Source organism: Schistocerca gregaria, chromosome 2 (genome assembly GCF_023897955.1).
Source record: "Schistocerca gregaria isolate iqSchGreg1 chromosome 2, iqSchGreg1.2, whole genome shotgun sequence".
NCBI lineage: Eukaryota > Metazoa > Arthropoda > Insecta > Orthoptera > Acrididae > Schistocerca > Schistocerca gregaria.
Genome location: NC_064921.1, coordinates 376,402,193 through 376,415,323, shown reverse-complemented (window position 1 = coordinate 376,415,323; position 13,131 = coordinate 376,402,193). Strand labels below are relative to the sequence as shown.

At 38.4% G+C, this 13,131-nt stretch overlaps 2 protein-coding genes across 11 annotated transcripts in view; one reads left to right on the top strand and one right to left on the bottom strand.

Annotated features, from left to right (window-relative positions):
- Positions 1-13,131, bottom strand: part of LOC126320215 (heterogeneous nuclear ribonucleoprotein R) — a 243,340-nt gene that overhangs the window by 89,705 nt on the left and 140,504 nt on the right. The gene's annotated exons all lie outside the window — the stretch shown is intronic.
- The window catches only part of LOC126320199 (uncharacterized), a 57,597-nt gene that overhangs the window by 17,095 nt on the left and 27,371 nt on the right, over positions 1-13,131 (top strand). Inside the window, exon 3 of the mRNA XM_049993761.1 lies at positions 7,956-8,074. Coding sequence (XP_049849718.1) covers positions 7,956-8,074 — 119 coding nt within the window. The remainder of the gene's footprint in view (positions 1-7,955; positions 8,075-13,131) is intronic.

Sequence of the window (13,131 nt, the reverse complement as noted above, 5' to 3'; positions counted from 1 at the left end):
CGTTACCATAAGGGTCGTGGTGACACACGTTACACGATGGCTTGTTTCAGTGATTTGCCATTATCAAGTGTATGTCTTCGCTGATGTGATGTAGTCCATATGGCATCTTGGAGTGTAAATGTCTTTTGTCTTTTTATCATGATACAATCACATTATTTATATTTTTACTTTTTATTTGTGTTATCTTACAAATTTATCTTTTGATAGCATCACTTTAGTTTAAGTGGTCAAAAAGCTGTCAAAAAATAACTTTGAGATCACACAAATAAAAAGTAATGTGATCATATCATAACAAAAAGACAAATGACATTTATGATCCAAGATGCCAATAGACCAAGTCACGCCAGGTAAGACATTCACTTAATAATCTTGTAAGAGTATTTATTTATTTGAATTTTATTAAGTTGAATATCACCTGTAAAGCAATGCTGTAAAATACATGAAAAAGTTTACAGAACTCACTGGAGGGGGGTGGGGGTGGAATGGGATTGTGAAGTGCAAGAATAAAAATAATGTAGTAATAATAATAAACATGTTAAAGAATTGATTGACTTTCATTTTAGAAGCATTAATTGGAGGCAAAGAAAGTAGATTTAGAAAGTTTGAAATAAAACTCAGCAGTCACCTACATTTTTGGCATTCGTGGGATAATTACCTCAACATAAAAGGAAGACACAGCTTAAACTTATGAGGAACTTTTTGTTATTGATATTACCGTGCAACTGATTTTCAACCCTGAACTGTGTCCAGTCATGAGACAAGTTTAATCAAAATCAGCGGTAGTGGACAAGTGCTGTATAGTGTTGTGTTCGTGCATTCTGGTGAGACACAAAAGATGAACACAGCACTCCTATGAGGCCTCACAGAAAATGACATACAGGAATGTTTTGAATGGTGGAAGAAAAGACTGTGCACTTAAATGGGTCCTGCTTTGTAAGTGATCAACAAAAATTTGCAACATCAGTTTCTTTTGTGTCAGATGCATCACATAATAATCTCCATAAAATAAAAATAAAAACAACATGGCCATAATAAGGTACTTGTACAGTGCTGCTGTGTAAATTGATTTTCATGGTGTGCTTTACATTATTAAGGGCACAGTTCAAGGTGAAAATACAATTGTGCTCTAATAGTTCTTTAATATTGCGAACAGTCTCATTTTGTGTGTGTCAGTGTAAGATTTCTCTTCTGAAACTTATCCATAACTTGAATATAGCATCAGCTTTACCACTGCATTCACTTATCACAAGCACCACACCAGGCACTTTTCCTATGCCATCTTAACCAGCCATAGGCTTATCTGATGATTCAAATGACAGGAGGTCTTAAAGTGGATCCACTCAGCTCTGTGAGGCCAGTTGAGAAGTTATTATTATAAATAAGCCACAACATTGACTTACAAGCTACTGAAATGTAATCAAATAGAAAGGCTTTTCACCAGGCTCGAAGCCAAATGACATTATTATTATTATTATTATTATTAGTTTTATATGAAAGGACACAGAAAGTCTATGGAGGTACTACAGTACAGTACATTTCAGAACACATTTGGCAACAAAATGTCTATAATGTAGGTATCAGTTTTGATCCTTCTCAGCACCAGCATCTTTGAACCTTTGCCAATAGAAATTGCTATGTGGCTTGTGTTTGGTTTCTGTCATCCAGCTGACCCCAGCATGCACTAATCGTTGCTACAGCTCCAGTAAAAAATTTGTAATGATAAACTGCAGTCTTTTTTGGGAGGGGGAAGGAGTACTACTGACATGTAGCCAACTATGTTTTCACAAGGCACTGCATGTACCTACAGAACAGGCAACACTGTGAGCACTTTGCCCTTCAAGAAAGAACTACAGTTGCCAAGCAGCTGGCCAGTACCACTTGACTTGTTGAAACTTCAATAAGAAAGCTATTTTAATTCAAGCATCTCTTTGTATTTTTGTCTAACTTTCGTTTGTATTTCTAATTTGTGCTTTAGTTACCTCTGATTTGCTGACTGATACTTCAGCCAGTTTTACACCGTCATTTTTTCAAATACCCTCACATCATGTCTTATCTGGAATTTACCTTCTTCCTCACTTACTCTTTAAAGACATTACAAATAGCATCTTATAAATTACCAGTATCTTAATCTACACATTACTTATTTGCTGTATGTTACTTGCATGTGCCCAGGTCCTTTACTGACCCTATGCTTGTGCTACAATCCTCTTCTGTTTTTTTATGAAGAGTTCCTTGCTTGTCCATTCTGAGTTATTGTTCATCTTATCTGTGTCATAGCAAATGTTGTCTCACCAACTACTTCTGCTTCTTCCTCTCGTTTCGACTATTGTCCTATAGAATGCTATTTATGCAAACTGTTTTCTGACATTCTTATATGTGACCATCCCAGATCAACCTTCTCTTTTTTAGCTCTTTGTCAAATGATATTTGTACAGCTCACGTAATTCTTCTTTTTCCACACTTCTCCTTTCCATCAGTAACATGTCCAGAAAAATTATTAATATTTTTCTTTCAAATATTAATAATTTTTCTTCCTCTTTTTTTATATATATAAAGTAAAGCTTCATTCCATATATCACTGATAACATAGCTAACTGATAAAGGCAAATTTTGAAATTAGTGCTAAGTAATCTTTTCCTTAACATACTGATATAACTATAAAGTGTTCTGATAGCTGTTGCTAAATGGACATAATATCTATAGCTGTCATCTTGTGTTTGCTAAAATACTACCTAAATATGTGAAGTGGTTGATTGACTTGAAAATTAATAATTCATCTCCAGTCAAAGGAATATCACTTCGCATTTTCAGACTTACGACCAGACATTGTCTCTCCCTGCCCCCCCCCCCCCCCCCCTCGCCACACACACACCATTTCATAGTAGTTCCATGTCATTCTGATTAAAATAGTTTTGGAACTACTTACCAATGCTACATCAGCAGGGTATTACGCAAATCTAGTATTGTTCACACCTTGCAGCTGAATGTTTGTGGGTTAGTTTTAGTAAATTCCCTAACAATCTTCTCTAAGATAAGATTAAGTAATATAGGGGAAATATCATCCCCTTGTCTCAATCCAGTGTACATCTTAAAATTTTCAGTGTCTTTAGATGGCATAAAGTTTTGTCTGTACACATTTTAACTAATCTGATAATTAAAAGGGTATTTCAGTTTCCCTCATTAAGCTCAGCAGTGTCATGACAGTATATGCTACCATAGGCCTTTTTTAAATGTGGATTACAGTAAGTGAACATCTGCGTTGAATTCCCATGCCAACTCAGTAGTTTGTCAGAGTGAATAAACAATCCAATTTGGATCTGTTTCTGCAGAAATTATGTTGGTTGTTCCCAGTTTTTTTTTTTGGGGGGGGGGGATGAGCCTTACGAACAGGCGAATCAGTAGCATTTATAAAGTTGTGTTTACATCTGTGCGCATTGCGGCTAGTCGCTGTAGCTTACCCCACACACAAGCAAGGGTACCCAACGTGAACACAGGTGTGAATGGAATCACTCGCATGTATGTGTTCAGGAAGAGCCAAGCAACCCTACACACACACCTCTACTTGCATGTGGGGCAAGTACAGTAGTACAGCAACTAGGCGCAGGATGCACAGGTGTAAACTGAGTTCACACGAAAGAATGAGCCAAAAATGGTCAAGGATAGCATTTTTACTCCCTAACAATTTGTATGCGATCCAGATTGATGCAGCCTTTTCAGAGACATACCCAGCTTATCTAGTTATGGTGCCAAATGTGTTGAAACCCATATCTTTTGAAGTTACCTTTGGTATTGCCGCTATCTTTGGGAGCAGGACATTTAATGTTTAATGAAAGTTGTCCCACAGCACACATTTTAAATGAAGTAATTGTGTAAGGGGACATGAGCCAAGTTATGAGTTATACGTACACCACAGTAGAGGTCTGGAAATTGAGAGTATTGCTCCTTTTGTACTTGCTCAGGCAGACTCAAATAGGGCATGACATTCTCGAAGCTCAAGTGTGGATGCTCAAAGTGAGGTTACTGTGGTTGAAGAGAAATCATAGGGAGGACAAGGGCCACTAGATTTGGCATACTTGCTGCTCTATTGCTGTGACATGTTTTGCTTTATTAATTCAGATTACCTACGAATATCTGTCAGCACTGATGTTAATGTGATTGCTTAAGAAATTATAACTCTAACAGCAACAAAAATTTCAAAAGCTCTTAAATCAAACATTATCTCAGTAATCTGAGTCTCAGTAAAACCTCCAGATGTTTTCCTTCTTGGGGAAGGGAATTGTCGCCAACACATATTTCTGTGTCCAGTCGAGGTTAGCAAATTGTCCATTTATATATACGTAACTTTTTTGTGGATCAGTCCATGTATCTGCTCTTTATGAACAAGTATTCACACCTGTGGCCTCACCAATGCTGTATTTCATCAGCTTGGCTTTGAATGTTGCACTCGTGTAAGATGAAAACCATCTGGATTGCGAACTGCGTACAAGTGCCGGACATAAAATATGCACTTCTTCACCTCGTAGGTCTTTCACTGAAAATGGTAGTGCTTCATAACTTATGTGTTGGAGTTTTCTGCAGAAATATGCCTTCACATTCCTCGTAGTGTAGATGAAGGAAAGGAGAGCAAAACATTTGCTATGGGAAACATAAACAACATAATTTCCATCCTGTTTAGAAAACTGACATCTACTGAACTTTTGCCGAGTTATCTGCACTGAACAATTCAAATGACTATAAATTTGTTTGTAGGCTACTACACAATATATCAATTTTTGTTTTTAGCCAAATACACTACTGGCAATTAAAATTGTTACACTGCGAAGATGACTAACAGGAAGAAGATGCTGTGACATCCAAATGATTAGCTTTTCAGAGCATTCACACAAGGTTGGCGCCGGTGGCGACACCTAGTTGACCAGCGTTGCCTGGTGAAATGTTGTTGTGATGCCTCGTGTAAGGAGGATAAATGCGTACCATCATGTTTCCGACTTTGATAAAGGTCGGATTGTAGCCTATCACGATTGCAGAATATCGTATCGTGACATTGATGCTCGCGTTGGTCGAAATCCAATGACTGTTAGCAGAGTATGGAATCGGTGGGTTCAGGAAGGTAATACGGAATGCCATGCTGGATCCTAACGGGCTTCTTAGTCGAGATGACAGGCATCTTATCTGTATGGCTGTAACGGATTGTGCAGCCACGCTCATCCCTGAGTCAACAGATGGGGATGTTTGCAAGACAACAACCATCTGCACAAACAATTCGACGACGTTTGCAGCAGCATGGACTATCAGCTCAGAGACCATGGCTGCAGTTACCCTTGACGCTGCATCACAGACAGGAACGACTGCGATGTTGTACTCAATGTTGAACCTGGATGCATGAATGGCAAAATGTCATTTTTTCGGATGAATCCAGGTTCTGTTTACAGCATCATGATGGTCGCATCCATGTTTGACGACATCGTAGTGAACCCACATTGGAAGCGTGTATTCGTCATTGCCATATTGGCGTATCAGCCGGCATGATGGTATGGGGTGCTATTGGTTACAGGTGTAGGTCACCTCTTGTTTGCATTGACGGTACTTTGAACAGTGGACATTACATTTCAAATGTGTTACGATCCGTGGCTCTACCCTTCATTTGATCCCTGCGAAACCCTACATTTCAGCAGGATAATGCACAACCGCATGTTGCAGGTCCTGTAGGGCCTTTCTGGATGCAGAAAATGTTCGACTGCTGCCCTGGCCAGCACATTCTCCAGATCTCTCAACAATTGAAAACATCTGCTCAATGGTGGCCAAGCAACTGGCTTGTCACAATACACCAGACACTCTCTTGACGAACTGTGGTATCGCGTTGAAGCTGCATGGGCAGCTGTACCTGTACACGCCATCCAAGCTCTGTTTGAATCAATGCCCAGGTGTATCAAGACCATTATTATAGCCAGAGGTGGTTGTTCTGGGTACTGATTTCTCAGGATCTATGCACCCAAATTGCGTGAAAATGTAATAACATGTCGGTTCTAGTATAATATATTTGTCCAATGAATACCCATTTATCATCTGCATTTCTTCTTGGTGTAGCAATTTTAATGGCCAGTAGTGTATTTGATAACACTTCCATTAACATAAAATGTACATTGTGTGAAGCACAAATGGATGTAATTCAGAACCTTTTTGTTAGCCGTGTTCTATTCATCTAGAAATTTCAAAATTAGTATGTAAATATGATTTGGTAATTGAACATAAAACATGAGAGTGGAGCACTTCTGGTTTGTGAACCTTTTCTACAGTTCAACACCAAGATACCTTGTTTTTGTACTGAATAACATTGTCTTCTTCACTGTTGGTGAACCAAATGTTTTTAACACTGTTCTACAGTGTTTGTATTTGTGGTTGTAGTAATAAAGTCAGCTTTTGTAAGCACTAACCATGGAGTGTCCTGCTTGATATTATGGTATTATGCAATGTCTCACGTGTATCCACTGCAAAAATCCAACATACCTCATAGTGGGCAGTATACGGGACCAATTTTGATGTAGTACATCACTGATGAGCAAGGAAAAGTTTATTTGTGGACTCGAATCAATTCTCATCACCCTTACACTTTTAACATCATTTTGATTCTGATTGACACACAAGGCAAAGTTTTTAAAAAGTCATTACACTTACTTAGCATTGTGGCTATCTAATTGCTCTCAGAAAGATTCTGAGACCAATGGATGGACTAGAAGATGTACATGTCCAACAATCAGTGCATCAACTCTATCTAATTCATAGTTACCTCTACAGGAATATCAGACAAAACAAAAAACAGCTAATCCAGCCCAAAGCTACGTAGTTCGAGAGTTATACTAAGGGAAAACCACTTTATATTTACATTTGTAGTGTCTCATTTTCACTGAAACAAAACTTTCAGTTTTTCCATTAGCAACTCCTCCATCTGACTAAGAGCTCCTCGATGTAATACAGTACACCGTTCAAAGGAGCTTGTTCTTAGTCCCAACACAGCATACAAAATTGGGAAAAACTGGCCCATTTTCAACACTGAATAATGCCAGTCATATTCTGAGAACAATTCGTATTCAAAGAACAATTTTATCAGTCACTAACTTCCAGCATAAGAAATCAGTAGAAATGTCAATCGACCTACATCCAGGAGGGTGGCTTTTGGCCAACTTGCAGATTTCAAAAGTTTCAAGCTATTCCCTAAATATTTCAAACGTTGGCCTTTCACGCAATTAAACATATGTTGTAGAGTGAATATTTTGGGACATAAGTAAGGGCATTTCATTGATTCTTTGTACTACTAAATATTAGCAGTTTCTGGTAAGTACTGCACCCTGGAATTACGAGAAAGTTTGTAAGTACTGAATGAGCGTAGCAGATCTTGATCACAACATTCAGCATTTTGAATCTCATAATCACCCAACTTCATATGTATTATTGAAGACCAACCTATCTACCGCACATTAAAGCAAACCACATAAAACAGTGGGTACTTAAACATCGTGTCAAAGTCTGTAAGGTGCTGATTTTTGCCTTACAACAGTGAAGAACTTGCCACAAGGAACAGCTGTTTATTGGATCTAACTCTAATAAACCAAAAACCTCTGTTACAGCTAAAATCCAAATTGGATAATTGATCAGTTCATTGTTAATCGAGAGTGTGTGTGTGTGGGGGGGGGGGGGGGGGGAGTGGGCGCAAATTATCTTTTTAGTGTTACCAGTCTGCACTGGCCAAAATCCATAGACTTCTGCAGCTAGTGACGATTTTATTAAATTCCTTCTGAGTGTACTGCCGTATCATTGCATAAAATATTTAAAAAGCCAAAAATTTGACATTTCCACTTTGTTACAGTGGACAGACTGGTTTAGGTGTGGAGTGGATCTTTTCATTGTAGGAAATGCTTATTTTATCATATTTATTGGCATAATGTGATTTCCTTTAGGTACAAAAAATGGCTGCCAGACACTGTTGACCGACGGCATGACACCAAGACAACATACCAGGTGGAAATTCGCTATGCCAACAATACCAACGAGACGTTTACATTCCATGGACCTCCAGGTAAAGTGTCTAGTGAATTGTAAATGAAACAACATAGAAAAACGAATATTAATTAATTTAATTAAACTTTCCAGTAACTTGATTAAATCATTAGACTTGTGACCTAGAGCCCTTAGAGAGACAGTTCATTTCAACATTAATAATACAATACATTTTAATATTAGAAATCCTTTGTAATATGTGATGGAAAAATGAGCACCTGCATTAAAGCATGTGCCAACACAGAGATAATGAACCATGCTTGTTGTACAAAAGTGTCACCCCACAGATTAGATATCACATTCATCAGCAACAACACAGCACTATCAGCTGTGTCTCTGGCAAGAATTACTATGAAATGCTGGAGTACAGATGGTGGCCTGGGAAAATTTAATCATTCACCTTATACTGAAGTCACTGAAGAGTGAAATGCATATGCAGGGCTGGAACATGGCTACAGCTGACAAATTTGCATTTTTCTTTAGAGAACACACACGTATATTTGTTCTAGCACCACAACCAACATCTTCAATAGACAGTAGGTTAGGCCTTTACTATTTCCATTGTTCATATTCAATCTAGGATTTTCCAGAATCATTATAGTGCAGATGATGATTCATAATTGCCTTGTTAGCCTCTCAAGTGCAACTAATATTGTTGCTCCAGATATTGCTGCTATAACAAAAATTTAGTTATGTTTTATTTGTCTTAAACTTATCTTTTTTACAAATGGATCTCATGATGAAGCTGCATCCAACACAATTTTCTGAGATTTGTTTGGAGGACATGAGACAATTTACTACAAGGAAAGCAATAAACTGGTATTGCCCTGGAAGGAGATTTTCACTCTGCAGCGCAGTGTGTGCTGATATGAAACTTTCTGGCAGATTAAAACTGTGTGGAGAGCTTCTGGCAGAAGTAAAGCTGTGAGGACGGGACATGAGTCGTGCTTGGATAGCTCAGTTGATAGAGCACTTGCCCGCGAAAGGCAAAGATCCTGAGTTCGAAACTTGGTTTGGCACACAGGGGAGCTTGGTATTCCCCTGATTGCAATGTACCTCTCTACGTGCGAGACCTTCTCCCCCCCCCCCCCCCAAGTATACTACTGTTAATAACTGATAATGCAATCATACATCTAACGGTCACAGATTTTGGTCACCTTTTGCATCGTTATAACACGTATATAAAGTCCGGGAACAACTTCAATTATTTATTGCACAAGAACCAAACATTGTACAGATATAGTACATTATGTCATTTTGAAGAGTAACCCTGAAAGTTTTTTTCCCATGTGTACTGCCACAGCGTAGTTTGGTAATTTGCCAATAGTCATGGCAAGTTCAGGTGTGGAGTGAGCTTTCTGTGTATTGGAGTTTGACAAAAACACCAGATCTCACTCCATGTATCTTTTTCTGTGGGAACAGATTAAAGATCTGATTTATGTGCTGCCTCTACCATGTGATGTAGCAGAGTTCCGGGAGAGAATATGGGAAGCAGCTGCCACAGTCAACGATGTCATGCTGGGATGGGTATGGCAAGAATTCGATTACCGTATTGACATCTGCCGCGTCACTCATGATTCGCATATCGAATGTTTGTAAGAAAAACTTTCAGAGTTTCTCTTCAAAATGCAGTATGGTTGACATTTTTACAACTTTTTTTTGTGCAATAAATAACTAAAAGGGACTTTATGTACACCCTGTACTTAGATGTAAAATATTCATATACAATAAAAATTGCTTCTCAAGCACTTTCAAGAAACTAATGTTTAAGGTCTTTGAGCTTCTTGAATACCGTAGAAGAGCACGAGCTGTCTGCAGTGCCGTTAGTGTTACCAACTACGGTAGCAGAATAGATATCAAAAATTGCCTAAAGTAGCTGCAGAATACTTCTACATTGCTGCAGGGCTAGAGAGAAATATCATCTCTTGAAGATTCCGTTATTCTTCAGTCTCCAGTACTGTATCAGTTGACAGTCCTATGTTGAAATTCACATGGTTTCCATCAAAAAGTATTTTGACTGCCATTCCTTGTAAATAGTAATGCAATATGTTATCTGGTATTTTTATTAAGATGGTTCAAATGGCTCTGAGCACTATGGGACTTAACATCTGTGGTCATCAGTCCCCTAGAACTTAGAACTACTTAAACCTAACTAACCTAAGGACATCACACACATCCATGCCCGAGGCAGGATTCGAACCTGCGACCATAGCAGTCGCACGGTTCCGGACTGAGCGCCTAGAACCGCTAGACCACCGCGGCCGGCTTTTATTAAGAATTTGAAAGTGTATATCAGAAGGCGTCACTTATAAAATGAATGCTGTCTGCCTACCAGTAACATTGAAGAATCGCTGACTTTAGTAACTTTTTTATATGCATGTGAATGTATCAATGAATAAATGTTTATTTCATCGCTTTTCCTTATTATACCTCACCACAAATGTCCCACTATAATTTATTTATTTATGCATTTATTTTACCTGGCAAGATTAGGGCCTTCAGGCCCTCTCTTACACCTAACCAGGCATACTCAGGTTGAACGAGTTACAGTTTCTACTTAACATTAAGGACATATAGCCTATTATGCTGTATTGATGTTAAAGAAAAAAATAGATATTATAACAGTAGTATAATGATAATTATAACAATAAAAAATAATTATAACAATCAATAATAATAATAATAATAATAATAATAATAATAGTAATAATAATAATAATAATGACTATGTATATGAAAGTAAACATACTTTTCTTTTCTGAATGTCAGTCCCATTGTTAGTTGGGAATTTTCTCGTTATGTTCTTGCAGCTTGTGAGTTATTCTCATCGAGCAGAGACATAAGACGATAGAATGGGGTGAAAGAGATATATAAGAGGTAGATAGGTTAGAGGAAGAGAAATAGAACGGTAAAATTCGAAGCTGTGATGGAGAGGAGAAAGAAAGAGATGGGAGGGGCACAAGAATGGTGGTTATACCGTCCCTAATATGTAAGCTTTGAGTTCCCTCTTGAATGTTGAGTAGTTCTGGATAAGACGCAGATCACAGGGGAGCGCGTTCCATAGTCGTATGGCTGAGATGGAGAATGACACGGAGAAAGATTTTGTGTTATGTAAAGGTACAGCCAAGATGATAGACGTATCCGATCTGGTGTTGCGATTGTGGAATGACGATAGGTGTTTAATGTGAGAAGATAAGTATTGGGGGCACCAGTGGCTAAGAAATCGATGAAGTAAGCACATCGTGTGGAGATCGCGTGCCGTATGTGGGCGTATCCAACCTAGCTGGGAGTATGAAGGACTGATATGATCATACAACCGAATATTGCACACGTATCTAACGCAAGCATTCATCACTAGCTCGAGGCATCTAGAATTTTCACTATTTGTGCCGTGTTGAACTACATCGCAGTAGTAAAGATTAGGCAAGACTAGTGTTTGGACTAATTTTTGTTTAACATGGGTTGGAAATATTTTTCTAAACTTTTGAATTGCATGTAGGGAGGAGAGCGATTTCCGGCAAGCTGTGACTGTTTGTTCTTCCCAGTTTAGGTGTTCATCCAAGATTATTCCAAGGTCTTTTACTGTTTTTTGGTATGGTAGTTGGGTACCATTGAGGAGTATTTTAGGGACTGTTTCGCGAAAGTACTGGCTGATTAACTTTGGATGAGATATAAGTATGACCTGGGATTTCTTGGGGTTTAGTTTCAGACCTAGGTTCTGTGCCCATCGAGAAACAGAACAAAGATCTGCGTTCATACTCGCTACTGCGCCAGCAATGTTTTTGGGGCTTGCACTTATGTACAGTTGGATGTCGTCGGCATAAAGATGGTAGTTGTTGATCCTTTCTGAAGAACCATGGTTTGTTGTAGCAATATAAGTGTTTCATAGAAGATTAGGAACAAAATATTGAGACTTGTATTCAGTACATACTGTACAGACAGACTTGTAGGTTGGTTGCAGTAGTGTTGCTGCTCAGCAGCTGGTGTTTTTGTATGGTACTCAACAGGCTCATAAAACTATGGCTCTAGATTTCTTGAAAACTATAGAGAACCACTTCATTCTAGTGCAGCATTTGTTACACCGAAGTATATACTGAAATTATGTGTATAATTAACAAAATTGAGGACCCATTGGGTGTGTTTCTGTTGTGATATGAATCTCGAACTGCTGCAGGCTGCTAGTTATCTGTTTCACCTTTTCTCCCATCTGAGTCACTTGAATATTTACATCCTTTTCTGAGGTTAGTCTACAAAAGAGACTTTCCTTTCTGGGAGGTATAACCAGGTGGAACAAAATACATCTGTGACGAGAAGTATAAAATAAAATTTAAAACATTCATATACATGTGACACCTACTTTACTAGCTAAGTTGTTGCTCCTTGCAACTAGTGCACACCTGAGTGTCCAAGAGATCCCTAAAGTTCTGCAGGTGGCACAGATTAACATAAATGTGCATCTGTGAATGTTACATTGTCAAGACTGCCTCTGGTTTAAATTCCCCATCTGACCTGAAATCAGAAATCCCCATTTGGCCTATGGTAACAGATTGTACGAAATATGTGAAATGTATTTGCAGTTGCAAATATTGAGAACAGTCAGCTATATAACAGAATGACACCAATTTGTACCAGACCGGGACTTGAACCTGGATTTTCCACTTATCGCAAGCTATCCAAGCATGCCTCACAGCCAGACCCAAACTTCCATGTCATCAACCATGTGTCTACAACTTGCACATTACTGTTGATGGTTGTCCATATTCACAACTGCAAATACATTTCATGTATTTCATACAGCTATAGTCACTGTAGTGCCTGCTCCTTCAGACATATATTCATGCCCAAAGCAACACTGCATCATGCTTCTGGACAACACAGGCACTGAAGTATCCCACAAACTGTATGAGGTCCTTGTTTGGTGGAGCTGATTGACAGATTCTAAAGATGGAAGTGTTTACTTTCAAATAAGATGCCTTTTAAGGCACAGTGTTTTTTGTTACAAGCTTCCAGTTGTTTTAAATTTTGTATTCCACTGCATAATTGGTAATCACCATTTACATCTACATACATACTCTG